This window comes from Rhododendron vialii, chromosome 13a, assembly GCF_030253575.1.
Source record: "Rhododendron vialii isolate Sample 1 chromosome 13a, ASM3025357v1".
In the NCBI taxonomy this organism is placed as follows: Eukaryota; Viridiplantae; Streptophyta; class Magnoliopsida; order Ericales; family Ericaceae; genus Rhododendron; species Rhododendron vialii.
This window is the reverse complement of record NC_080569.1, coordinates 7,517,956-7,545,458: the sequence shown is the minus strand read 5'-3', so window position 1 is coordinate 7,545,458 and position 27,503 is coordinate 7,517,956. Positions and strand designations below refer to the sequence as shown.

The 27,503-nt window shown below is 38.2% G+C and overlaps 4 protein-coding genes across 6 annotated transcripts; 3 read left to right on the top strand and 1 right to left on the bottom strand.

Annotated features, from left to right (window-relative positions):
• The first annotated feature begins 201 nt into the window (after positions 1 to 201).
• On the top strand, positions 202 to 4,269 carry LOC131314313 (inositol 3-kinase). The gene is made up of 2 exons (XM_058342860.1): positions 202 to 1,274; positions 3,709 to 4,269. Exons 1-2 carry the CDS (start codon positions 417 to 419, stop codon positions 3,973 to 3,975), a joined length of 1,125 nt encoding a protein of 374 aa, XP_058198843.1. The 5' UTR covers positions 202 to 416; the 3' UTR covers positions 3,976 to 4,269.
• A 1,757-nt stretch (positions 4,270 to 6,026) lies between these two features.
• LOC131314312 (peptidyl-prolyl cis-trans isomerase CYP20-1) lies at positions 6,027 to 26,599 on the bottom strand. The gene is made up of 8 exons (XM_058342859.1): positions 26,590 to 26,599; positions 8,600 to 8,752; positions 8,040 to 8,118; positions 7,445 to 7,492; positions 7,320 to 7,343; positions 6,849 to 7,031; positions 6,607 to 6,682; positions 6,027 to 6,300 (listed from the first exon to the last, which is right to left on the bottom strand). Exons 2-8 carry the CDS (start codon positions 8,672 to 8,674, stop codon positions 6,162 to 6,164), a joined length of 624 nt encoding a protein of 207 aa, XP_058198842.1. The 5' UTR covers positions 8,675 to 8,752; positions 26,590 to 26,599; the 3' UTR covers positions 6,027 to 6,161.
• Positions 9,958 to 14,802, top strand: LOC131314311 (E3 ubiquitin-protein ligase APD2-like). 3 transcript variants are annotated; one of them, XM_058342856.1, is made up of 10 exons: positions 9,958 to 10,437; positions 11,270 to 11,376; positions 11,464 to 11,589; positions 11,694 to 11,790; positions 12,164 to 12,238; positions 12,321 to 12,403; positions 12,946 to 13,092; positions 13,431 to 13,503; positions 13,585 to 13,939; positions 14,320 to 14,802. In XM_058342856.1, exons 1-10 carry the CDS (start codon positions 10,140 to 10,142, stop codon positions 14,393 to 14,395), a joined length of 1,437 nt encoding a protein of 478 aa, XP_058198839.1. In that variant the 5' UTR covers positions 9,958 to 10,139; the 3' UTR covers positions 14,396 to 14,802. The 3 variants fall into 3 exon arrangements, with proteins under 3 accessions (XP_058198839.1, XP_058198838.1, XP_058198840.1); XM_058342855.1 differs by having other exon boundaries at positions 10,012 to 10,437; positions 11,267 to 11,376; XM_058342857.1 differs by lacking the exon at positions 11,270 to 11,376 and having other exon boundaries at positions 10,033 to 10,437.
• On the top strand, positions 21,818 to 26,801 carry LOC131314310 (uncharacterized). Its single transcript, XM_058342854.1, has 6 exons — positions 21,818 to 22,243; positions 22,829 to 23,412; positions 24,639 to 24,828; positions 24,936 to 25,000; positions 25,295 to 25,505; positions 26,346 to 26,801. Exons 1-6 carry the CDS (start codon positions 22,133 to 22,135, stop codon positions 26,664 to 26,666), a joined length of 1,482 nt encoding a protein of 493 aa, XP_058198837.1. The 5' UTR covers positions 21,818 to 22,132; the 3' UTR covers positions 26,667 to 26,801.
• The last annotated feature ends 702 nt before the right edge of the window (positions 26,802 to 27,503 follow it).

Here is a 27,503-nt window from a genome sequence, read left to right as displayed (position 1 = left end):
AATATAATTAATTTAAAAAAATAAATATTTACATTGACAGTATAAAAAATTTATTCTCAAGGTTTCCATACCGCGGATCAAAAAAAAAAAGGTTTCCATACCACGGCACAACAATTACAATATTACCTCCCCTCTCTCCCTCTCTCTCTGTGTTTTCCGACCGTTTGCCGCGCGTCACCTGCTATCTTTACACGAGTGCTTATTTAACAATTACGTGACGACCATATAAAACGTTTTCCGATTTGTTTTGTTTTCTCCCCATTGCATCGTCTCTCTCTCTCTCTCTCTCTCTCTCTCTCATTTCTTGGCGCCTCCCCAACAAGAACTCTCCCCTGCCTGATCACAATCAGAACCAGCCCCTCAATCCAAAAAACCAAACATTTTCTCAATCTCTCTCCTCACTTCAAACCGCACCCATGGTGCGAAAAAACCCCCAACACCACCCCCACCGCACCCTAATCGTCGGCAACTACTGCCACGACGTCTTATTCAAAGACAACACCGTCATCGCCCAAACCCTCGGCGGCGCCTCCTCCTTCATCTCCGCCGTCTTCGACCCCCTCTCCTCCGACCCCTCCTCCACTTCCTTCATCTCCAAAGTCGGCCCCGACTTCTCCCACCACGTCTCCCACCCCCCCATCCTCTCCCCCTCCTCCCCCACCACCCTCTTCCACGCCCACTTCTCCTCGGAGCCCCGCCGCCAAGACCGGGTCCTCAAACGGGTCCGCTCCTGCGACCCCATCCTCCCCTCCGACCTCCCCCCCAACGCCAAATTCAACTTCGGCCTCGCCGCCGCCGTCGCCGGCGAAATCCTCCCCGAAACCCTAGCCCGAATGCTCGACATCTGCGATACCCTATTCGTCGACGTCCAGGGCCTGATCCGGGCGTTCGACCCGGTCGACGGAACGGTGAGCCTTATCGGATTGACGATCAGTGGGTTTCACCACTTGTTGCCGAGGATCAGGTTTCTCAAGGCGTCGGCGGAGGAGGCGCCGTTCCTGGACGTGGAGGAGGCGAGGAGGCTGTGCTGTGTGGTGGTGACGAATGGTGAGGACGGGTGCACGGTGTACTGGAAGGACGGGGAGTACCGGATTGCGCCGTTTCCGACGGTTCAGGTCGACCCGACCGGGGCTGGTGATAGTTTTCTGGGCGGGTTTGTGGCCGGGCTTGTTCACGGATTGGCCGTGCCCGATGCGGCCCTTTTGGGCAATTTCTGTGGGTCTCTCACTGTTGGGCATGTCGGGCTTCCCAAGTTCGACTCCAAGTTGTTGCAGGTTTGTTGTGTAATTTTACTAGTATTTCTTTTCTTGTTTCGTTCATTTTCATTTTGTTGACATGAGATGAGATTATTATTTGCTGTCCAATTAGTTGGTAATGTGGGAAAAAGAATGAAGGAAACCCCTACGAGTTTCCTCCTTCCTAAGCTGTCAGGTTCAAAACCTGGTGCTATCAATTACTTTCGGATCAATTCATACAGAGCTTTGCTATGCTATGGCTTTAATTAAGACCCCGCAAGTTGGCGGTGGGTGGGATTGGTCCCTGACTCCCCAAGATTAGTTGAGGTGTGCGAAAGTGTTCCGGACACCTAAGTTATCAAAAAAAGGTTATGAACTATAAAGGCAGTATGAAATCCGAGGTCATTTTTGAGGTAGTTGGGAAGTTTTTTGAAATGCTTTGTAGAGAATAAGAGTATTCTCGGTTGCATATTCTTTCAGAATTAAGCTAGGGAAGTTATACCACCTCTGTCCCATTTTGTTTGCTTAATATGAAAAAATCGTGTCATTTTGACCTTAAAAAAATAAGGTGCTTCCGAGAACCTTTTTTTCGAACTTTTTGACACCGTTCAAAAGTATTCATCTTTTGAGTTTTGAATGATGCAAACTAGAACATTGAAACTTGCACGGCCGATTTATTCTCTTATCACTTTAAGAGAAAAGTACGGGATTTTGAGAAGGGCTAAAGTGATGGGCATCTACTTTACAGTTGAGAATTGCTACAGAAAGAGCATTACATGCCATAGACTTTGTTAGCATCTCCAATCCAATACTCTATTTGAGAGTATCAAAATACTCTATTTTATTCATAAAGTGATTTTAGAGAAAATCAATATTCCTATTTACTCCAACCACAAACCCTCTATTTTTCCTTCAAAATTTTTCCTCCAAAATTAACCTCTACCAATTCCCTCCAAAATCACCCTCCAAAAATTCCCTCCAAAATTAACCCCTGCCACAGCAAAACAAGTTCTCCTCCTGTTTTTTACTCCAATTTTGTAGACCCCATGGCTTCCACTAGAAGTTAAGCACAAGTTCTGTAGAATTAAGTTGATGTTGTAGAAGTGTAGACAGTGTTAAAAGGTTGACATAAACGTGCAAGGGTGAAAGAATAAGGTTGACATAAACAAAAGCTCACAAGGATACAATGCCATTTTAAAAGGTGAATAGTATTATAGAGAGGATGCTCCATATTTTCTCCCATCCTCTAAATATGGAGGATCAAAATCTCATTCTCTCAAATAGAGGAGGCTTGAGAGGATGGGTTGGAGGAGTTCCATACTCTCAAATGGAGGAATAGAGCATGGGTTGGAGATGCTCTTAGGATTAAAGGTTAATAAATTGAGAAATGGGGCTGGGATTCTGTACTCTTTATTGCAAACTGATAGGGGTATTTCTTACTATCAGATTTTCTGTTGCTCACAAAGGTAAGAGTATAATTTCTTTCTTGAAAATTTTAAACTCCATTGGAAAATGGGAAGTAAGGTATACACGTTGGAAAGCGAAAGAGTTCCATAAAAGAGGAAGCAGGAGCTCATATACTTGGTTTTCACTTCTCTGTTGATTTTACTCTTCCTTAGCTGTGTAGCCATTGTTTTAAAACGTTTAAATGCGTAATGGCTCCTTTCTGGGACTCGCTCAGCTATTCTACAAGTATATCTTTGGCAGTAGGAGATGAATGGTGATATTAATAGTAGAACAACACACAGGAGTAAATGGGTGCAGCTTCGGGTGTATGATAACAAGTTTAACGATTTCTTTGTTCGAACAACCTCTTAATTCTTTTGTGGTACATTGTACTATTGTAGGTTTTCTTCTATCTTGGTTGTAATATCATTCTATGACATATTGTTCTTGGGTATCCATTGGTTCATGCTAATGAATCCTAGGTAATTCTGCTACTCCCTTCATTCTTTTAGGGCATTAGAAAGTCGGGTCGGGACCCTCGGTACACATTATTCTAACTGTATGAAGTTTGAGGCCCTGGATTCTCAAAGTAAAATTCATCTATCGATCATGTAAAGCATAAAGATCGAAATTTTGTGGCAAAAAGTTTGTTGGACAAGCCCTTTGAGCAAAAAGACAGACATGGTTGGTAATACTTTGCTAAGTTCGGTTTTCCATAGCTATGATGGGTTGAGAATTGTCCTTTAAAGTGCAAATGCAAATCTGCAGGAGACGCAGGTGAACTGAAACTTGATCCAAAGGGGAAATACTTTTTCGATCATTTGACTTGGGAATAAAAGAGGGTTTATCACCAACAACAGGGAAGGGGGAATGAGGAGGAGATCAAATCACACGGGTCAAACGTGTAGATTTTGTTGTTGTTTACGGATTATATTCTAGTAGTTATACTGCCCCCCTATGTTCATATCTGCAATATTTGACTTCCTTGATAGAGGATTATTTTTCTCATCACCCTTTTTCCTTCCAGAGAGTCAAGGACGAGGTGGTTAAGAGAAAGATGCAGTATAGTTGCTGCCTCGACGGGCAAGATGATGGATTGAAGTTTGAGAAACCATTAGGTCATGATCAGTTCCATGCATCGCTTGCTGCAGCCAAATTAGCTACCGCCTGCAGTATCGAGGAATGCCAACAGGACTTGCATAATTCTCCTACAACCATAGAGCAGGACATTCACCAACAGTGCACCGGTCAACATAAACTTTTAACTACTTCTGTGTTAGAAGAGCCAATTTAGTCAGTTAATAATAGTACACCTTGATACTAGGGAAACACTCCCACTTTTTCACCCCCTACGCTGTTTCGCATTTTCCTCCATGCTTCATCAATGAATAACTAATAATTTCCAAGCATATAGGCAGAAGAAAGCAGCACATTCTGTGTAACGCCTCAAATTCGCATTTTTTATCTGATGAGGATCTGTAGATTGTGTGTGTGTTGTGCAAGCCTTTAAAGCGGCATATCGGATATGCCTCCAATTCCATTTCATATAGCTCATTTGGCCTAGTTATTCTCGAAAAAAAAGAAAGAATATCGCTAGTTATTAATTTATATTTTTCCAGCTACACAAGTAACGCATCATTGTGAAAAGAATAACCTTTACCTAATTGCAGCCGTATTGATGTGGAACTTGCAGCTGCCAAAGGGCCTAAAGTATGGCTTGAGGAATTGGCGGCTGCAACTTGCCGTAGTCCTGGAGTTGCAAGTGCGAATTGGTTGTGGTTGTGATGATAGGTGTTCACAGTTCAATCCTCTAATTCTTTGCTTCGGAATTTCTTCGTTATAACGCGGGATCTCTCCCCTTTTGATGGCCAACTTTGTGACCATCACCGAGTTTGCCTGAGTCCATGAGTTACGAGTACGAGGTGGTGGGTGTGGTGGAACTGGTGGTAATTGCAATTCGTCCATTGGCATCCTCTGATTCGTAGTTGTTTCATTTTCAGCTACTTCACTTTTAAGTGTAGGAGCATTCTTTTTTTCTTTTTTTTTTATCGGCGAAATATTATTATAACTCGACAAGAGTACATCGAGGAAAGCAAAAAGGAAAAAACACTTGCAACATATGTTGATACAGGGAAGTGCTACAATACACACCCCTTATTTGGGTGTGTATCATATGCACCCTTATTAAAATACACCAAAATGTTATGAATTCCAAAATGTTACGAATCTATTGCTAAAAAGTTACGAAATCATATTGTTGAAAAGTTACGAATTTTTAGTATAAAAGTTATGATACGAAATAAAATGTTATGAATGACCGGTCCTACAAGTAATTTTTTATGAGGTGGCATAATATAAACCACACAATAGGTGCATATGGTACACACCTTAAAGGGGTGTGTATTGAAGACTTTCCCGTTGATACATGATGCAAGATGTTAGATCCAGGGAAAAAAATGTTGACCAGATGCCAAAAAATAGCAAAACAAAAAAAGAAATTCCAAGCTGTGTGATGACCCTAAAACCGGCGGTGGCCAAGGAGCCACCTTTGTCTTCCGACGACCTCACCAGACATACCCATCACCTCTCCGCTGAGAATTTCCAGCAACATTTCACTTTCACCTATAGGTAGAAGTAAAAACATACCTGCCCCTTAGAAAGAAAGCCAATGATGCCCATACAGAAGCCGATACGCAAGTAATCAATTAGAGATGAATACGAGTCATATGATATCCTATTAGTAAGGAAGATTAACTGAGTAAGTTCAAGCTTTGTTACTTGTTCAACTCAGCTTGAAAGCTTAACTAGCAAGTTTGGCTTGCAAACTGATCTCGAGCGAGTTTCTAATAACTCAACGACAAGCTCAAATTCGAGTAGCTACGTTTTACTTCTTAAAACTTCCTGAAGGCAGCATGCTTATGCTTTCACTTCGTTATGTTCTACACATTTTTCTCTGAACAGCTGAGAAATTCCAGCAACATTAATGAAGGGATGGGAGGAAAATCTTCGGAATCAATCTCCCTGTATTGGTGGGTTATCCAAAACTCACGGTCTCGTTTAATTTCAAGAGCTTAATCTTTCTTGCTTGGCACAATTGCAGCAACCATTCTAATGTTTTGCTAGGGCTTCCAATTACATGCAGTTCATCCAATCAACACGAATGTGAAATGTTCATAGCCCTTTAGTTGGTAACGAGCTAAACAATAAGGGATAGATAATTTTACGCGCATCCAGGTGAAATTCCCAATAATCAAAGCTACCCTTGGCCCTGCATTGGGTACTTTTAAGGAACACCCACGTTTCCTAATAATCAAGGTTGAGGCAAAAAAAAGAGAGAAAAAAAAGAACATTTTAATCCAGGGGGTTTATTAATACACAACCATATCGTCTCAAAGAGATCTTTCATGGAACAAACTACAAAGGAAAACAAAACAGCTAGGTTTCATATTAAGCTTGAAGGGAACGAATTAAAGCAGAAAATTACAAAGGAAGCTCGCCACTGTCGGCAATTACAACTTTGCTCTTTGGGGTGCCACTCTGCTTGCCTTCAGCTTCAACCTTGTAAACCACATCCATGCCAGATAGCACCTTCCCGAAAACAACATGTCGACCATCCAACCTGCATATGAATTCAAAAAGAGGAAAAATAATATCGATGAACTCGTCTAAAATTTTAGTGGGTGGCATAGTCCAAGCTGCCAAGGGCCACGTTTAACAAACACGAGAGATAGAAAATGTCCAAATAAATGGAAAAGATTGTTAGGAAGAGCATACAAGCATACAACCAGTTATGAGTCCTTGATCCAAGTCTATGCTGAAGAACTTGTAGAAATGCAGATAACAAGCAGATGAAATTCCTATAAAATAATTAAATAGAACTCTGGCTCCCCTTTCCTCTTATCTTCGAGGGAAGTACTTTACTTACCAGCTAGTTGTGACAGTTGTGATGAAGAATTGTGAGCCATTAGTGTCTTGACCAGCATTTGCCATTGAAAGAAACCCTATACACAACAAAACATAAAAAATAAAAGTTTGTTCATCAGACATGAAGGTTTTGATTTCTTGAATTATATTTCATATCGAATATGTTCAGTTTGCTTGGATACGTCTTTTGATGAAACAGCCTAAAGAAGTAAAGAAGTAAAGGGTCCGAAAATGATAGCGTACCCGGGCCAGTATGCTTCAGCTTGAAATTCTCATCTGCAAACTTCTCTCCATAGATCGATTCCCCACCTCTTCCATCACCAAGTGTAAAATCACCTCCCTGGAGCATAAAGCTGGGGATGATTCTATGGAAGGTGCTCCCCTTGTAATGAAGAGGTTTCCCGCTCTTTCCAATACCTTTCTCCCCTGAAAGAATGAATGTATAGCATGCAAGTTAAATAATTTCACCAATAGAGCTTCGATTGATGGCAACATGATAAATCAGGGGATTATACACTGATATCCCCCCAAACTCCTTAGAGACATGAATGAATCAACTAATCCTCTACGTCTATTGCGTTAACGGGAATAGCAAATGGCTTTAACTAAATACTTGTACTTAAGGTCCACTATTTAAGAAAATATATATTGCAAATTATAAAACGAACCGAAGTGCAAGATGGGTAGCAATAATCAAACTATTCACTAATGTACCTGTGCACAGTGCTCGGAAATTTTCTGCACAAGGGAAAAAATTAATTATCATATCATTGAAGTATACAAGTGAAGTATGTACTATCTTTTTTGTCTAAAATCTCATCCAATTGACGCCATCAAACCTGCTGTTTTAGGAACTGTATTCCCAAAGAGACCCATAACGATACGACCTGAAAAAGATGCAGATGGTTGGAAATGTCAGCATGTGCAGTATATTAGTGTGCTCCACGGAACAATTGAAAAAAGTGGTATATGCAACATGGAAACTCATTCGGCCACAAAAAAAACCCCTGGGATATTTTGAAACCCAAAAGGAGCCACGGACCTGCCAACAATCATTCAACATAGTTCTGCTTGCTGACCATAATGCTAAGTGTTCCATGTAGTCGGAAAAACACTTTGCAAAACATTACTACAGGTGACATGCTATTAACTGTTATCATGAAAATACAACTAATAAGGCAGTAACATGAGAAAAGTGTGTAGCTCATTGCCACTCAACAAAATCCCAATTGAAAGAGACTAGTAACATCAACAACTCAAAACGAAGCCAGAGCCCTCAACAAAACAGCATTGGAATATTGACTTATAATAACCAGATATAAAGATATTCCGTGAGGAGGAGGCATTGACAAACCACTATACAATATAACTTTGAAAGACAATAGAATCAGCTGAATCACTAGCAGACTACGAGTAAATGAAGCAAGAACATACCGGCAGGTTTTCCAGCAATCTCGACATCAAAGTAAACTTTGTGAGTCACTTCCTTCAAATCCTCCTGCGACTTTTTCGCCTGAAAAGCAAATCACATCAAATTAACCACGTGACATGAACAGAAATTTTTTCTGATTCTTGCTCTTAACATACTCAATTCCAGGGTAGCACTACCTTACTCGCAGGGTATTCAATCGGATACCTGACACTAACAGGATCTTAAGGAGCCTTGTTTACTCCATGAAAAGAAAGTGTAACTTCTAATAACTCGCAGAAATTTAAGTTCCGAATGCTAAATTCGATCCATAAACTACATGCAATGGAACCTCGTTTACTCCATATTTCTACACAATAACGATCACGCGGCGATCAATCTGACAAGAGTAACACTGAAAGCACACAGTGCTGATCATTATCAATAACAAGAAGTTACATATATAGTCGCGTAACTAGTAGAATCAAAGAAATTTCAGATCTTCTACAACGATTCTACGGCAGGATCAAATCTGAAAACAAGAGCATAGTCGATCGGTCGTCTTCGGTCATAGAGAGTTATTTACCTGAGTGTGAGCTAGGGTTGCGAAGAGGACTACAGTGCACACAATTACGGCTGAGATCGACCGAGTTCCGGCCATTGTCTTCGGTGATTCGACTCACTCGCTCGCTGGTTTCAGCCGCCTTTGATCGGGAGGGGAGGTGAGTAGATCAAGAGTAGCAGGAGAGATGATGTGGGGAGAGAAATATATAAAACAAAAGCCTGTGGGGGCTCTGAAGAGGATCCAATGGAGGGACGACACGTCATATGGTGAGTAGTTTCATTCGACGCCATTGGTTGTTGGGTCGTGGGCTGACAAAGAACAGAAAGAAGAAGCTTCCATCGTGGGCTCATTGCGGGTTTTTTATCAGTGTCGTCGTGGATAGCCCAGCCCATATCTTGTCGCCAAGGCATTCCAAACTAGTACTAGCACACTAGCGTAGCTTATCGACTTTGATGAGCGCAAGTGCAGCCAAGTAATTTCGCACATTATCTGTTCATATCAACTACTATTCGACCCAAGTCTAAGATAATCTCTCTTCCTAACTAAGTCGTCTTATAACATATCCGTCTCTTATTCACATGGCAAACCAATTATTAAGGCTTAAACCCATTGCACTTTGTTCTAGTTTTGATTTCAACCACTTTCATCATCTTCTTCACCCTTTTTCTCCCCTCTTTTAGCACTTCAAATTATCATGAGTTGGCCTCGTGGGCTTGGGACATTAAGGTTTGTTTTCTCTTCTAAGATGTTTGGTTCAAATCCTTTCAAGTATTGTTGACTCATTTGGGGTCAGTTACGAGACTTTACTCCTTTAACTAGCCCCCACCTAGTTAATGGTGGAATTAGTCTCTTAAGATTAATGGATGAGCACATAAGGTGCTCGGACACTTAAGCCATTGAAAATTTAACTAAGAAACCTGCACAACTCCACTTGCGTGTTGGCTTATTTGTGGACTTTTAGGGTATACTTCAACGATTGAAGTTGTTCGTTTTCATTTTTTGTTGATGTCATCAACTTTCTTATCTCTTATTAAAAAACAAATGTTTATTGAATGGATTGCGCGTTAATTAGTAGTAAATGATTTTGATAAATTTTCTCATTTTAATATTAAATAGTTTCACACACTCAATCGAACTTATTTAATGAGGATTGAACCGCCTAATTCATACTCCAATCTGTCAATTTTTAGGAACAACTTTGACTAAAATGTCTACTAATTGGATGATGAAAGTAAACCTCACAAATGGGCGGATCAAAAAAAAAAAAAAAACCTCACAAATGGGAGTATACAAACAAGTGCACACGTCCATGCCCGATTCCCTTCAACTAACCGTCGCCAGTTGACATAGCCAACTACCTTTCAAACCAAAGGAAGTGCATCGAGATCGAGTGAGAGCAACTGAGACAGTGACGACTGCTAGGTGAAGAAGAATCCCCCGGATTCCTTCATCACTTCCCCACCAATGGCCGATCCAACCCAATATCTCCCACTCCCAGGTAGTAAAAAAATCAACACACCCTTATTAAACGACCCATCAATTTCCCCCCTTCTCTTTCAGGATGGAACGCGAAACGGATCCCGAAGCCGCAGTTTCAGCTCCTTCTACTTCCGATGCAATCGAAGCGCCGCCGCCCTTTTCTCAGGTCGACGAAGAACGAGAAGAGAGCAGTCAATTTAACCCAGGTGACAACCATCATCAACAACAGCACTCTCTTCAGCAGCAGCACCGCCTCCGCCGCCGCTGGCCACCGGGAGTGTCTTACCGGCTCAATATATCGATCTCCGATGTGGCCTCCACCCAGATTCGGGACGACGTGTGGTCTATCCTCATTGTCCTCGTCACCTTTTGGTTCTTCGGTGTGTACTCATTGCCTTCTGAAACTTGTTAGGGATTCTTGCCTTTTGGGTCTGCAAATTGACAGATTTATACGAATCAAACAACTGAATCTTTTTCATTCTCTATTTTTTTTTGGTTAGAACTAACTGCCCAACTTACTTATGCGCATCTCGATTAATCCCACTGGGTGCCTATTTAAGCTGGGCCAAAGTCCTGTGTGATTGACCCATAAAAGTTGATAGCCCCTGGAAGTTTCGAACATGAGACATAGGACGGAGCAAACCCTAAGTTCCGGCCTTGATGACCAGGCCAACCCTTCGGATTTTCCCCCCTCTGGATCTTATACCGATCCCTTAATTAGTTCTGAATCTTTTCATTCTCTGAATATGTTGTTATAACTGACTGACCAGCTTACTTATGCGCATCTCGATTAAGCCCACTAGGGTGTCTATTTAAGCTGGGCCAAAGTCCAACGTGGATTGATCCTGTAAGAGTTGATAGCCTGGAAGGTTTCGAACATGAGACATAGGAGGGAGCAAACCCAAGTTCTGGCCTTTACGACCAGGCCAACACTCTACCCACTAAAAAGAGCGAGGTTCAATAGTGTCAATCTCTTAATTAGTTCTGCAAATTAACAGGAAAACTAGGTTCTAGGAACTGAATCTGTTCATTCTTTGGCAATTTCTCAACTACCAAACACCCCCACTTTACGTGACCACTGAATCTTTTCATATTTGATATTTTTTCAGCTACCAAAACAATTTCAGTGGATTTTCCTTACGTGGTAGATACAGTATAAGTTAATGATCTATTTTTTCCTGGTTGTGCATTGCTGACATTTGTCACTAGCAGCATCGATGACAGTGATACTCGGGTATTACGGATCTGAGGAGTTGCCGTTGGGTCCGAATTGCTCGCGCCTTATGCAAGCTAACCCTTTCTTTGTGCAGTCAATTAAGGTTATTGTTGCTTGCTGGTTTATTCTGAACTAAGCATTCGTTCTCCTTTTTGTTACCGCATTGGACTCATGTTTGTATTTGAACCAGGCACAAGAAATAGATGAGTCAAAACACGGGCCAATGCTATATGGATTTTACGAAACCCCTCCTCTTGATGTTGAGATTGCCTGGTCCGAAACCCACAAGGCATCTATACAATCGAACTACCACAAGGCAAAGATTCCCAAACTCCCTATTTTCACTTTGCTTCTTGTCTTGGATTATTGATCAGATGAATTTGAATGACAGTACGATCTACAATTTTTCGGGCATTGCAGGAGTGGGAATACTTTCTTAACCAAGGGTCTAAAGTTGATATTTCATACAGCGTCAAATCCCCAAGTTCTTCCCCTTTGTCCCTTGTAATTGCCCAAGGTAAATTCGAACTTGCCGATAACAGAAGTATGATAAGGAGTACCAATATTTACTTAAACTTATGGAGTTCAACTTGCATACTACAGTAAACTATATCCGATAGTGACAATGATTTACTTGGAAAATGAAGTTTCTATAGGAATCGCTACTAATTAGTGACTTAGCCAACTGCTTTTTACTTACTCACGTCGATTGCTGGGTGCTAGCAGTTCCAGCTTTTATACAACTGTAATTCAATAAGAACCTACAATTGACAAGAACTATGAAACCTCTTAGGTCTAAGTTTGTCAATATAAACATGTAGATTTATTCAATTTCAGCATCTGTAGATACGTTTTTAGTTTCTTCACAGTTCTTTATGACCATACTGCAGGTAGAGACAACCTAATGGAGTGGATAGAGGACCCTTCATATCCTAATACAACTTTGTCCTGGAACATTATTCATGGTAACGAGGGAGATACTTTGACACATTCTACATTTAAATTTTTGGCAGATTATATTGTTAATCTTTGTTGGTTCCTTCGCAGGAGATGGTGTTATCCACCAGGAAATTTTCAGCTCTAAAATGTATTATATTGCTGTGGGCAACTTGAACTCTGAGGAGGTGGAGGTAATGGTAAATTTTTTTGAAAATTTTCCTGTTCTTCTGAGCTCTTGAAATCCTGCAATGAAACCAGAATTCTTTGGCAACATGAAGGATTCTTGTTGTGACTGTTGCTTGTATGCTTCTTCTTTTGTATGAAGCTACCCAGCTCTTTTATCCCTAGAGGTGCCCTAGTATACGGGCCAAACTACCTAAACCATTCATCTATCAGTCCCCAGGATCCATTAATCAAAAGATTCAACTTCGAATCTGTATATGGGCCTGTGGGGATGAAAGAATGAAGGCGAACCAAACGAAAAGATGTTGATGTGATCATGGATGAGTATGTAGTTAGAAACTTCATTTGTGAAATATGAAATCGTGGGCTGGTGGTGTTAAATTCTTTGAGGTTTCAATCTTTTCAATCCCAGAGCAAAAATACATATTGTTGCTTAATGCGTGTTTCTGCAAAATAAACGGATACATTGATGTCAATTTGTGCAGTACTATATGTATACATGTTGATGCCTTCACTTTGACTTATTATCGCTCAGTTCTGCATTGACTAGGTTCAACTGAATTTCACACTAAATGGTTTTCTCTATAACACAACGCGGGCATATTACAAGTGCTCTTTGAGTCACCAGTTGTGTAGTTTGAAGCTTTTCCTTCTAAGGGCTAATGTTGCGGTGCTAACTTCTCCGGGTATGGATCAGGTAACAGTCTGTCCCATGTCAAGCTATTCTGTAACATTGCCACAGAAGCTGTTCATTCGTTGTTTTCCAAATTATAATGTTACGGATTCGCTATATTAGATTAGCAGATATCATGCCACGTTTAGGAGCCGATTTCATAACTTTTTATCAGGGTGCATCTCATGGGGACTTATGGTTTTTCAAAGCAAAAAATCCCAACCAAATGGAGTAGGGTCCAACTATTAAAGGCAATGAAAAAAATTTGTGCAAATCAAACGTGTCAGGATTAGGAGCATGACATATTTGCGATTTTGCTTCAATAATCATTTATGAATGCCAACTCATTTCGTTTCTCTCAGGATGAAACTTATGATGACTGGTATGTCAAACTGTCTTATGGACCACGTTGGATCACATATTTTCTCGGCTCAGGTACTTAACAAATGAAAGAAGAATGGCTGAAAAAAGAGATTTGATTTCACGCTTCGCATTATTGACTTCTCCTGGATATAGGTACGATGACCGTAATCATCTTATTGGCCTTCCGGATCTGTAACATGTTCCAAATAATTAGGGGAGACGAATCAGGATTTCGAGCAGGGGACACGGTATCGGAAAGAGCTCCACTGCTCTCCCGTAAAGATGACGATCTCTTAAGTTGGGGTTCATCTTACGATTCTCTCTCACACGATGAAGAGGAAGTGGATGAGTGGCTTGCAGTGGCTACCCTTGATGGAAAGCCACTTAAGGAAGATAGGGAAGCCAATAGCAATCTCCGACGTCTATGTGTTATGTGCTTTGATGCCCCAAGGGACTGCTTTTTTCTTCCGTGTGGGCACTGCGCTGCCTGTTTTGCATGCGGAACAAGGTTTGTAATCCCTTCTAAACTTCTTGTAGTCTCCTACGGGATCTTTTTCATTGAATTTGTGACCCTGAAATTAACCGTATCTTGTTTCATGATGTTCCGCTGCATATATTAGAATTATGCTAGTAGGCAAATTATGTTACCCGTTGGTTTGTCAGTTTGAACATTCATTTAAGCTACCCGAACTTCCAGTATTGGCTTGAGTCGTTGAGAGTATACTACTGCAATACTACCAGTTTCCGTTTGTTTATTTTTTCATTCAGATGATTTTGTTTTGAAGCTACCCGATTAAAGTTAATACTATCAATTACTAACTGATCTGAGAATTTTGTTTTTAAACTGGATCTGGGATTCAATATAATGTCAGTTTATTAACTCTGCAGAATTATAGAAGAGGCTGGTAATTGTCCCATTTGTAGAAGGACAACGAAGAAGGTGAGGAAGATATTTACAGTTTGAGTGGCTGATGATGTGCACTACAGAAAATACCCGAGATCAACGCCTCATGCATGCAAACGATTTTGGTTTCAAACCATGAGATGATTGCTTGAAGATCTCATGGAAGAAGCAAATTTAGTTTGGTAGATCTCGACCGAGGTTTCCTTTCTGCACTTGCACTATGCTGCTGCTGCTTGGGATTACCTCATTGTATTGCTTTACCGCGATTCTTCTAGTGTGATAGTACTTTCTTTTTGAGTGTACATAAGTTGTAAATCGACCAAAGTTTTTTGCGGTCTTCCCTCTGTCGTCGTTGAGTTGTAACAATGGTCCGATTGTTTTTGATTTGTTCACATGATGGAGAGTGTTGATCGTCTGTCTTTTGAGCAGACACCGGTTGATTCAACCAAATTGCAATTCTTCATTAAGTCTATGGTCTGGTGCAATGCGTCCAGGGAAACAAGAAAACCATTCTCTTTCGTTCATCAACTCAAAAGAATGGTACGCGAATGCAATCAAGTTGCTCACCCTCTCATACTTGTTCGCCGGTTGTCTTGTTCTCTTGCGTGTAGATAAGTTAATTCGAGGCCGGTACTGGTTAAATCAAAAGTTTTTTCGATGAACTACAAAAATGATATGCAATTCAGTTGTTCACAAGTCGAATTCAAGGAGTACTTGTTATGTTGTCTTATCAGCACGTGTAACTTCAATATTTATCGAGGTGCGCGTAAGTTGCTCCATAACCATCGAACCCAAAAAAAGAAACTTCAAAATTTGTCCAAACATGTTCTTTTAGGAACGCATATTCTGAAGTTGTATATCGATTGTTTTTTGTTTTTGTGTTTTTAACTTTACATTTGATAGATATTTTTGCAACCTTGCTTAGGCCATCCACAGTGGTATAATCAAATGTCAATTGTTTTTAAAGTTAACAAAGATGTTGCAAAAGATCGCTCACAATGGTATAATCAAACTTAGCAACATTCTTAGAAATAATCAAATTTTAGGCTTTGGATAACCAAAACTAGCAACCTTTTTCAATAATTAAAATTTGTGAACCCTACACCACATAAGTTAACTAGTTCCAAAATTTGTATACACACGTGTTTCAACTGATATTTTCTTTTTCTCTTCTTCGCCTACTCTTTTTTTTTTTTTGGTAAAAAAAATAAAATTGAAGAATAAAAATTTTATGTAGCCAAGCTTCTTCGCCTACTCTATGTCTTCTTCACTTCACCCACAAATTATTTCTCTTTCTTTTCCTTTAGAAGTGAAACTCATATTTCTTGATCATCTACAATTCAACTCATCGTCGCTGGATTGAGGTGTTTTACTCTTCTTTCCTGTTTCAAATCCCCCCCCCACACACACACACACCCCACGAAAAAAATTCATAATATGAGGAAAGGAAATCACCGATTTTTTTTCCAAAATTAAGAGAGGGAATCGATATATTTTAACCCATAAAAAACGTAAATGGAGGGAAGTGCATGACGGAAAATAGAGGGGGATAGAGAGTGAAATTGTAGTGGACCCCATATTTTGGTTATGGACTAGAAGTGACCATAGTGAAGCTTAACATTGTTAAGCTTAGAAACCTCTTAAGTGAATAATCAAAAGCTGATGTGCCAACTTTTGATTATCCTTTTTTGATTATACCACTGTGGATGGCCTTATAAGAGCGAGTCCAATTGGTTGTCAAAGTTAGTAAAATTTCGTAGATTTTTTTGGGCAATCACGTCCCCTGATAAGCTGTTACACATAACAATAAAATCGCGCCGTCTTTGGAATTTGGCAACAACTTGTCAAATTTCTATCATTATCCTAGTTAATTGATCTGCATTGAAAAATGAAATATGTTTAATTTAAATGGTTTGAATTTAAAATTGCGTATTCTAAAAAATACTCAAAACGGAAACGACAAAGCAAAGCACCTCCCTCCAACCCTAAAACAGTCGCCACACTTTCTTTTCTTCTTCCCCTCCGTTCCCTTTGGGTTTTATGCCCCACTTTGGGCGGTGGGAGGGGAGGAATCAATCTCTTCCTTCAGATCTGGTTTTTCCTTCCCTTTCTCTATCCAAACCACTTGTCGTTCGTCACCGCTCCGCTCGCCGTTGGTGGCTTCAGAGTTTTGATTTGTAGGGGTTTAGACAAGAGAAAGGCTGCTCAATGACAAAGGAGAGTGTATGTTTTATTTTATTTTTTTTCGGATTCAGTCTAATTTCGATTCGGATTCAGTCCGATTTCTGTCCAGATTTAGTCTGGTTTCTATCTGGATTTAATCCGGTGGGTTGTTGATTTCCACCGGTTTTTTATGTTGTCTTTGATATGGAGCCCCGCCATCCCGAGGCATCTGGTGTCTGGATACTATAGCTCCACTTATGTCGATCTTTGTTGATAACGGTGTGAAATGAGCGATGGCTGCTTAGGCGTTAGAGCATCCACAATGTTATAATCAAAATTAAAATGTTGCTAAAATTAGCAATGTTTGTTCAAAAAAGTGCTCACATTGTAATAACCAAACTTAGCAACCCCTTAGCAACTCATCAAATCTTGGCCTTTGAATAATCAAAACTAGCAACCTTTTTGCCAATAATCAAATCTATTGGTCCCTATATTTTTCCAATCAAATACACCCATTATTACATAAGAACCTTCTCCCTCTTCCATCTTCCTTCTCTCCCTCAACAATGTTTCCAAAAATTATTTTTAAAAACTATTTTTTTAGAAACTTAAAAAAAAGTATTTACAAAAAAACTTTTTTTGTTTTTACACAAAAACTGTTTTTAAAAGAAAAAAACGGTTTCTAACAGTTTTTCAAAAAAAAAAAAACTATTTAAAAATAAAATTCACTAAACTATTTTCTTAAAAAAAACCTTTTCTTTTTCAAAAAGAGTATTCAAATTATTGTAAAAAATTTTAGTTTTTAGAATTTTGTAGTTTAAAAAGGTGATGTGGCAAGTTTTGGTTATTCAATTTTGATTATTACATTGTGGACCTCTACATTGCCAACCTTAGCAATGTCTTAAATGGATGACCAAAAGATGATGTGGCAACTTTTGGTTATCCAATTTTGATTATTATATTGCGGATGCTAACATTAGTTTTATGTCCTTGTTTTTCCTGTATATGGTTAGCTTTAGGGTTTGGCTGTATCTCCGTATTCGGGTGAAAATCTGTCGTTACTGTCATATGGCTTGATCTGTATTCAAGTGATAACCTGTAGTGACTTTTATAAATGGGTATGCTTCTTCCGTTGAAAAAAAAATTTAAATTGCGTCAAATGATACCAAATTATTACAACAATATTACTGAATTTGTTTATTTTGACTTTTTTAACGATCTACAAGAAGTTAAAGAATAAAAGGAATCCTCTTGCACTCTTTTCCTTTTAGTTATTTACACTTGTAAATTACTCCTATCAATCACTTGTCACATATGAAGTAGTGAAGTACTCCGTAAAATTATCAACTATCCTGATATGAATTCACTTGTCCCATATGATTCATGAGGGTATTTTCACAAAAAAAAAAAAAAAAAGGAGTGTAAGAGGATAAAAGGAAAGTGCAAAAATTATTTTCCAAAATAAAATTGATGATAAAACTTAGGACAATAATTTCTACACTCTACTTTCTAATAAATGTACTTCAAAATTTGTCTTTTAATACTTCTATTGTTTGTAATTTTGAGCACCATAAGATAGTAGAAAAAATAGGCTAGGGTAATCTATCTTACCCTAGGGTATCATTTCCTACAATAAAAAAATACATCTTAAAATCTTATGAAAGTGCTTAAACCCTAGGGTACCATACTTTACTCTATGGTACCCTAAAATGGATTTTGAGATCTTACAAATTTAATAGGTGAATTTGTGGACTTATGAAATTCACATAATGAATCTAAGACTAATTTTCTATAAAAAATAATACAGGAAACAAAATTAACTTTTCACTAAAAGAATAATAATTTGACATTGCAGTTATAAAAGAAAATAAAGTTGGGATAATTTTTGCACTCCACATTTCCATAAATATATTTTAAAATTTGTCTTTTTTAGTGCTTTAAATTACACACATACCAAAAATAAAAAAATAAAATTTTAAAAGTGCATTTAATGTGGAGTGGTAATCATTTTTCTAGAACTTACTTACGTAAAAGTAAAATAAAAATTTAAAAGTGCAAAAAGTAATTTTTCTTGTCAAAAAGTATTATTTTTTAAAATATTTGGATAAAAGTAAAAAAAAATTATTTTTCTAATTTTTCTCATCAAGACAAATTAATAACTTACAAAAATTTGACACAAAATCAACAAATGAGAAAAAAATTCAAATAAAAACAATTTTTAAATTAGAAGTTGGACCCATAAATGAAGTACTACTCCAGTACAGTAGTTTTTTTTTTTTTCTCGATCACGCACATGGACTTTTCTTCTTCTTGTATTTTCAACCACGAAAATTCTAGGACCACACCCCCCACACACTTTGTGTGTGTGTGCAGTGTGTGTGGGACCCACACACTTTGTGTGTGTGGGTGTGCACTTGAGTGTGCACTTGGGTGTGGTCCTAGAATTTTCATTACCCCCAACCCCCCCCCCCCCCCCCCCCCTCTCTCTCTCTCTCTCTCTCTCTCTCTCTCTCTCTCTCTCCCTTCTCTTTCTTTCCACCGTTCCTTCTTCTGTTCTTTTTTTTTTTTCTTTTCTTTTCCAGTTTTTTATTTTATTTTATTTCGTTTTATTTCTTTCCAGTTTGAATTTTTTTCTTTTTTTAATAATAAGTTCAAGTCTAATTTTAGGCTTTATAAAGTAATTGAGAGAAAAAAAGTGTTTCAATTGATCATATTTATCCTACTATTTTCTTTTTCTTTTTTTGTCCTTTATAGATTAAAAAATATAGTTACGAAAATAAGTGTTTCAATTTTCAATCTGTTTGAACCGGTGCAAAGTTGTTATTTTTTTGATCATTTCATCCTAAATGGTCATAATAAATTTTTGGCTCCAAAACCTTTCAATGGACACCCTAAGAGAGTCGTGAAACTAAATAATGAGTCTTAGGGTGTTTGTTGAAAAGCCTTAAATCAAAAAATTCATTATGACCATTTAAAATAAAATAATAAAAAAAACGATCTTTGCGCTGATTTAATTGAATTGAGAATTAAAGCACTTATTTCTTGAATTATATTTTTAAATATACAAAGAGTGTATTTATAGAAATTAAATAAATAAGATATAAGTACTTAAATAAAAAAATAAATTAAAAAGTATGGGGGACCCGGGAGCTCTGCTGCCCCTATTGACATAGTAGTTTCTAAAACGTTTCCATTTTAGTTATAAAAAAAAAATAGAAACCATCCATTTGTGATGAAATAGCTGCTCAGAAAATTTGATTCAAAATCATGAATATTTGATTAAAATAGCTGTTGTTGAAGATTTTTTGTTTGAAAGAAAAAAAATTTAAGTCCAACAATTCTACGTCTTGGTGCTTACGGAAGATCATTCCGCATTACGCGCTTGTTTATTCTATATATTAAATCAACACGGTTGACACTCCTTCAAATAATGTATTTTTTTCCCAAAAAATCTATCAATACTGATGGTCGTTATAGATATAGAAAATTGAGCCGGCAGATGTTATGTAGTTGCATGTTAATTTAGAAAAACTTTTATATGAAACGGGGATAGGAGGGGTGGTGGTGTCCTTCTCTGGTCCGTTTTCAAATTTTCGGTCATTTTTCGAGCACACTTTGATGATCGGCTTTGTTCATTTTATAGAGTTCTGCAAAAATATAGATCTTGCCAAAAATCATGTTTATCAGACTTTAGTACGTAGATATATGATCAGCATACGTAAAAATTGCAAAAAAACAAAAACTGGGTTCCGATTTAGTATGTTTTTTTATCCAATTTTTGTTTTTTTTCAATTTTTACGTGTGCCAATAATGTATCTACTAAAATCCGATGAACATGATTTTTGGCAAGATTAATGTTCTCGCCAAACTCTACAAAATGAACACCGAAAAATTAAAAATAAACTGGAGGGGACACCACCACCCCTCCTATTCCCATTTCATATACAAGTTTATTTGTTAGTGTTAACAATGTAGTCCCTCAGTTCTGGGTTAATGACTCCAAATGTCCCAAAACACTTATTCGATCCATTCTAAATCCCTCCTTCTAGAGTAACCAATTTACTGATTATAGAATAGGGCAAGAAGTGTTGGTTTACTAAAAAAAAAAAAAAACATGCAAATAAAATAAATATATCGGAAATGAGAATGCTAGGAAGGATTATGGTAAGACTTTTTTAGATCAATTTTAAATAAACAAAAACCTACAAGGAACAATATGATGTGATGTGATTGACAGAATCAATTAGGAGTAGTAGATGAACTTGGACAAGCATGTGAAGGATGTATGGCCACTAACCTCTACCGTTCTAATTTTTAATGAATGAGTTTGGGTTTAATTTGTCACCCTTAATTTTATTTAATACTAGAAATCCAATAGTAGCTCTTACTAAAATATTGATGAATTACAAGCTATGATTGGTAAAGGATGTTTTGACGGATTTCTAGTAATAAGTTTTCAAAATAATTCTAGTAGATTAAGAACATTTTTTGAAACCATTCATCGCGTGTACCCTTGTCTCTATCTTTGTTCATACTGATTAGAGTCCGAGAAGTCACACGACTCTCACCTATAAATAAAGAGCATCACAGTAACCAAATGGCATAAAAAAATTTACAAGAACACGAACTAATCCTAATTAATCTCTCTACTACTTGTTTAGTAGTACTACGCAAAACTACTCTTTCCCAAAAATTTGTCCATTGAAAGGCTTTGGAGCCAAAAATTTATTAGGACCATTTAAGATGAAATGATCAGAAAAATAACAACTTTGCACCGGTTCAAACGGATTGAAAATTGAAATACTTATTTTAGTAACTATATTTTTTAATCTATAAAGGACAAAAAAATAAAAATAAAAATAAAATAGTCGGATAAACATGATCAATTGAAAAACTTTTTTTTCTCAATTACTTTACAAAGCTTAGAATTAGACTTGAATCTATTATTAAAGAGAAAAAAATTCAAACTAGAAAGAAAGAAAATTAAAAAAAAAAAAATCAAACCAGAAAGAAAAGGAAAAAAAAAGAAAGGAAGAAGAAACTGGAAGGAAAGAAAGAAAGAAAGAAAAGGAAGAGAGAGAGAGAGAGGGGGGTAATTTCGGGAAAGGGAGGTGGGGCCGGGGGTGTGTCCGGGGGGGGGGGGCGACGTAAATGAAAGTGATGGCTTGGTTGAAAGAGTTGTGCTACTGCAGTGTGTGTGGAACCCACACACTTTGTGTGTGGGTGTGCACTTGGGTGTGAAGGTAGCACAACTCGTGGGGTAAATTGGGAAAAGGGAGGTGGGGCCAGGGGGTTGTGTCAGGGGGAATAGCAGGTCTCTACTATTACTGAAGAGAGAGAGAGAGAGAGAGAGAGAGAGAGTTTTGATGGACTGATGAGCGGGCGTCAGCGGCGTCTCCCGAAATAGAAGGATACGTTGTTATCGGCGAGGGAATAGTTTAACCACGAGTTGGCATTTATGGTGTATGGTCCTCCAACCTAGGAGGGGTTGGTAACTCTCTCTCTCTCTCTCTCTCTCTCTCTCTGTCTGTTCCTAGAATGCGATCGAAACGATAACACAGAAATAGAAACTCTCCCCATCTACCATACACACACCACAATGCCTCAATTCGCCATCATCATCTCCATCAAGCCATGGGTCCGCCTTCGAGGTCCCAACGTCGCTCCTCCTCCTCCTCCTTATTCGTCTCTCGCTTCGTCCCTCTCCTCGTTTTCCTCTTCCTTGCCGCCCTCCTCTTCTTTGAGGTCCCTCTCTCCTTCCCTTCTCTTTTTGTTTGCTTTGTTCGTTTTGGCATTCGATCAAACAATTGGTGTTCAGTGGTTTTTTATCTGGTTTTTACGAGTTAGGCCATGTCATTGCTAGATTATTGTTTTGGTTTTTTTGTTCACTAAATTTTTGCTAGAGATTATGACCAAAAGTTTAAAAAAAGGTTAACTAAACCGAAAAAAGTTTGAAATAATTGACTCTCTTTTTTTTTGTCTATCTGAATTTTTTTATCCTTTGGTTTTTTTTTGTTTTTTTTCTAACTCGTTGATATCGAAACTTTTCTAAACTTTGGTTCATTTTTTTATATTTTGTTAATTCCACTCGTTGGACGAACGATTGCTTTAAATTTTTTAACAAAAACTAAGTACGGAATTACAAAAAGTAAATATTACCGAAGAAAATACCAGACTAATAATTGGAAGAACAAGGCCTAATTGATTAGGAATGCCACCCAACAGGTGGAAAAGTTTTGTTTGAATTGGCTTTGATGAAGCAATTGGTGTGCAGTGTTTTTGTTCCTTTTTTTTGGTAGAGTTAATTGATTGGGGCATTTGATCAAACAGGTGGAAAACATTCTGTCCCAGACGAAAACTATTGCAGGCCACAACTTAGAACCCACGCCATGGCATGTTTTCCCTCCCAGGAGCTTTAACGAAGAGAACCGATACGCTCGGGCTTCCAAAATCATACAATGCTCATACCTCTCGTGTCGAGGTGGCACAAACGACGATGATGCGCCACCACGAAACCAATCCCAATTGAGCCATCAAACCAGGAATTGCCCTGAATTGTTTAGATGGATACATCGCGACCTGGAGCCGTGGGCTCAGTCCAGGATATCTTTCACCCATGTAGTGGAAGCCAAGAAATATGCTGCATTCCGCGTGGTGATTGTTGAAGGGAAATTGTATGTGGATTTTTACTATGCTTGTGTGCAAAGTCGGGCAATGTTCACTGTCTGGGGTATTTTGCAGCTCCTTAGGAGGTACCCTGGGAGGGTTCCAGATGTTGATCTGATGTTTGATTGCATGGACAAGCCCAGCATTGATAGGCAGGAGCATCAGTTGATGCCCTTGCCACTGTTTCGGTATTGCACCACCCCAAATCACTTGGACATCCCGTTTCCTGATTGGTCTTTCTGGGGTTGGTAAGAGTTTGAAATCTTTATTTCGAGTATTATAAATTGTTTAAAATCCAAACTTTTCTGAATAGTAACTTTGCATATACTGAGTAGTTGATAATTTGTCATGGTTTTAGTGTTGGTATGAATACAATCCGCACCTTTTACCTATAAACTGGAGGCTTCACAATTTTTCCCCCTAACACATGCATTTTACATAGGCATGAAATCGGAAATGTACTAGAACCGCAAACAAAAGTATTGCTGTTCACAAGATTGAACAAGAGAAGTATCTCTAAATTATACTTAACAAAAAGTTTGCCATCATTTAAGACGTTAGAACGAATTCCCTTTTCCGTGTTTTTAAATCTGGATTTTCCTAAGAGGATTGGAATGTGTGAATGCATCTATTTGTATGTGTTGCTGGTCAAATTTGCTCCAGTTTTCAATCGAATATGAGGCTTATAATACATGTTCCCTAATGGACGAGGGACTCAATTTTATAAGCAAGCCACTGAAGTTGTGCATATGATTTGAACACCTTGGCTTGTGTCATATAGGTTGTAAGCATTGACAGGTTTGGTGCCACTTGCCACAAATAAGTTTTTTAGGTTTTTGGCGTTGGTCCTGGAATGAGTGGTCTGGTATTTTTCTCAAAAAGATACCACCTTTTTGCGTAGTTAAATACCCATTATTATTGGGTGAAGCTCAATGGTGGAAACGATTTTCACGGTAGCCTCCAATGAAGCCCTTCTTTCATGATCGCTCCAATTTTTTGATGCATTCCCTCCATTCATGTTATTTGGTGTACAACCTCTAGAGTTTTTGCATGTTGGATACTTTTGAATTTGTAGTAGTATGTACTGTCGTAGATAAAGCATGTATGCTGTAAAGATGATCGGTTAACCATGTACAATGATTAATTGGCAAAAATTGTTAACATGCCCCATGAGTTGAAATGCAATGGGATCCAAATATGGAAAGTACATGTTAAATCTAACAATGTCCCTAGTTAAAACGCTATGATTGACTGATTTATCATGATGCTAGCTAGTTTTCACAAGAAAATAGGAAGTGTCAGCAGCACATGTACGCATTTGAAGGTCTTGATTCTGGGTCGTTAGTTTATGCCAACTTTCTTAATCCAACACCACTATGAGGAGCAGATGATAGTCCTGATGCTTTGTTATGTTTTTACTCTTCACGTTTTTTGCTTTCACACAAGACCATTGATATAACTGATCTGTCTTCAGGCCTGAGGTAAATATAGGACCCTGGGATGAAGAATTCAGTAGCATCAAAAAAGGTTCACGAGATCGAAGTTGGCGAAGCAAGTGGCCTGTTGCATATTGGAAAGGAAATCCTGATGTTGGTGCTCCTATTCGCACAGAGTTGCAAAAATGCAATCACTCTAGGTTGTGGAGAGCACAAATTATGCGTCAGGTTGATTACTTTTTATTGTTTTTGACCGTTTGAGAAGAACCGAATTGGATTTGATGGCATTTATGCTTCACTTGTTATTGATTTTTCTTTTCGGTTCTGAATTACAGGATTGGGAGGCAGAAGTAAAAGAAGGGTTTGAGAAGTCCAAGTTGTCAAAACAGTGTGATCATCGGTAAATTTCCTTTGCTAATGCAATCTCATGTTACACAGTTAGGGTCTAGGGTAACATCATTTCTCCAGGGTTGTCTTTGTTGCAATTGGCTCAAGAAAGAACTTGAATGAATTCTGTTTTGATATAAGCCGTGTAAATTCTTTTTCTATTTCCTATATATGAAAGGAAAACAAGTTTATTGTTTCCGTTATAAAGAACAAAATGTTCAAATAAGTTCTTCAAGTCTGAACAAATTTGCTTGCATTTTGACGTAATTTCTGATATTCTGTTTTATGAATACATTTTACCATGTAGGTATAAGATCTATGCTGAAGGATATGCTTGGTCCGTGAGCTTGAAATACATTCTTTCATGTGGTTCTCTCCCACTAATAATATCTCCTGAATATGAGGATTTCTTTAGTCGTGGTCTCTTTCCCAAGAAGAACTATTGGCCTGTCGCTGCTAGTAATTTATGCAGCTCTATAAAATATGCTGTTGATTGGGGTAATGAAAACTTACCTGAGGTATGGTTTCTCTGTTTTATTACCTCATCTTGACACTCGGGTTTCGTATTTACTTGTCCACATGAACTTGTCTAAGAATTTAGTTACAGTTGGCTATGGCTTCTTTAATGGCCCAAATCCAGATTTTAGATTGGACTAATAACAGCAAACCTGACCATAGTGACAACGGTACTTGACTAGATTATGGGACCCTGTTTATGTTTTAGATACTTGAAAGCCGTTACTATGACAATTGACAGCCTTGTAAAATAGGAGTTACCGTCATTCATAAAAAACGAATATAGTATAAATGATATGAAAAAAGAAGTTTGTATCTGTAAAACCCTTACTACTTCGATTATGCCTCAACTCAGTGATTTTATATGCACTTCTTTTTTTGGTCAAATTTTTTTTATTTTTTTTATATGCACTTCAGCTGGACCATGCCTCCTTTTTAACTGGAGCATTTGCCTCACTTCTTATTGTTAACAACTGGTTTCACACTTCGATAACAGTTTAGGTGATGGGTACTTTTCCCAATTGGTAATTAGTTTGATAACCAAAGTAGAAATAATCAGTTGTAGTGAACTTACAAAATCAAGTTGGGTGAACAAAAATAAATGAAGAGAAGAAAGGGAAGACTTGCTTTATAGGGGAACTCGAATGTTCCCAATTTTTCTCTTCCAGGCGCTGCCAAAGTGCCAATGCATCCAGGGTTCCTTTATTTTTTAGATTTTTATTTTTTGCATCTTTTTATCAAGATCAATTTAAGTAGGTTATCTGGTTTTAAATAATGCAATATGAATCTTCAAAAGAGCAAGTCAGTTTTATTTCTGATGCTTGCTGAATTTGCCCGAACAGGCTGAGGCAATTGGAAGAGGATCACAGGATTACATGGCAAACTTAAACATGGATCGGGTTTATGATTACATGCTTCATCTCATAACAGAGTACTCGAAACTGCTGGACTTCAAACCAGTCCCACCTTCATCTGCAATGGAAGTGTGTGCTGAATCCCTACTTTGCTATGCTGATCTAACGCAGAGGCAGTTTCTAGAGAGGTCGGCTTCTTCTCCTTCGGCTGCCCCTCCATGTACTCTCCAACCCCCTGATAGTTCTTTCATCGCGAATTGGTTAGAAGAAAAGAGTAAACTTATTACGGATGTGCAAAATTTTGTATAGATGGAGAAGAATTGTAGAATAGAACTGAAAACAAGAATGTGCCGAATGGCCATATACAATAAAGGATTATTGTACTTCCTCAATTGTTTGTAATTCAATAGTGAAATAATTTTCAGTGGCTGTTATATTTCAGCATCAGTTCCGCTGCGTGGATCTTTGCTCTGTTAGTTTTCCTGCTGATTTATCTGATTTTTTTCGCGTGCAACGTATCTTTGTGTTAGAACTTGTGGCTCATAAGTTAATATGAAAAGATCTTAAAGAAGTTCTAGAAAGAGGCTAGATGCCGGAGTAGAGCGAAGCGACAATAAGAAAAAATGATAGCTGCTCTCGCTCTCATGGACGTACCTGGTTTTGGAAAACCACGTAATTCTGTGTGTTGATTTTTCTGTACTGTTTTCGGATTCGTATATCTTGTGTGGTTCTGTTCAACACTTCGATTGTGTGAGTTCTGGTTTATTTTTTGCGGTTATGTGGGAGATAGCTAATTTGTGTCTCAATGCAGGTAGAGTTTTTGTGTGGAGGGCAGAAGAGATCGGAAATATGCGGATGTTCTTCCCACCCTCTGAGCCACATAATTTTATTCTCGGAAGGACAAAATCTGTCAAAATTTATTTTTTATAAACAGAGATTTAGAATAAAAGAAGTGTTTTTGGCCATCTTTGGAGCGCACAGTTCATGGCATTTTGTGACCCGTAACGAATGCCACGTCTCGGATTGGTCACCACATATGATCCACTACATGACAACATATAAGGTACATTCCACTAATATACTGGTGACACATCACATGATATTTAGATGTGGTCACCAAAGTATTAGTAAGAACAAAAACACCAG

Bases quoted from the DNA above. Each gene is read 5' to 3' on its own strand.
- LOC131314313 (XM_058342860.1), top strand. From the start codon at position 417: ATGGTGCGAAAAAACCCCCAACACCACCCCCACCGCACCCTAATCGTC. The intron at 1,275-3,708 runs GTTTGTTGTGTA...TTTTCCTTCCAG, and splicing joins TCGACTCCAAGTTGTTGCAG to AGAGTCAAGGACGAGGTGGT.
- LOC131314312 (XM_058342859.1), bottom strand. From the start codon at position 8,674: ATGGCCGGAACTCGGTCGATCTCAGCCGTAATTGTGTGCACTGTAGTC. The intron at 7,493-8,039 runs GTATGTTCTTGC...CATCTTTTTCAG, and splicing joins GATTGCTGGAAAACCTGCCG to GTCGTATCGTTATGGGTCTC. The intron at 7,344-7,444 runs GTTTGATGGCGT...TCCCTTGTGCAG, and splicing joins TACAGTTCCTAAAACAGCAG to AAAATTTCCGAGCACTGTGC.
- LOC131314311 (XM_058342855.1), top strand. From the start codon at position 10,140: ATGGAACGCGAAACGGATCCCGAAGCCGCAGTTTCAGCTCCTTCTACT. The intron at 10,438-11,266 runs GTGTGTACTCAT...ATTTGTCACTAG, and splicing joins CGTCACCTTTTGGTTCTTCG to CAGCATCGATGACAGTGATA. The intron at 13,940-14,319 runs GTTTGTAATCCC...TTAACTCTGCAG, and splicing joins TGTTTTGCATGCGGAACAAG to AATTATAGAAGAGGCTGGTA.
- LOC131314310 (XM_058342854.1), top strand. From the start codon at position 22,133: ATGGGTCCGCCTTCGAGGTCCCAACGTCGCTCCTCCTCCTCCTCCTTA. The intron at 23,413-24,638 runs GTAAGAGTTTGA...ATCTGTCTTCAG, and splicing joins GATTGGTCTTTCTGGGGTTG to GCCTGAGGTAAATATAGGAC. The intron at 25,001-25,294 runs GTAAATTTCCTT...TTTACCATGTAG, and splicing joins TCAAAACAGTGTGATCATCG to GTATAAGATCTATGCTGAAG.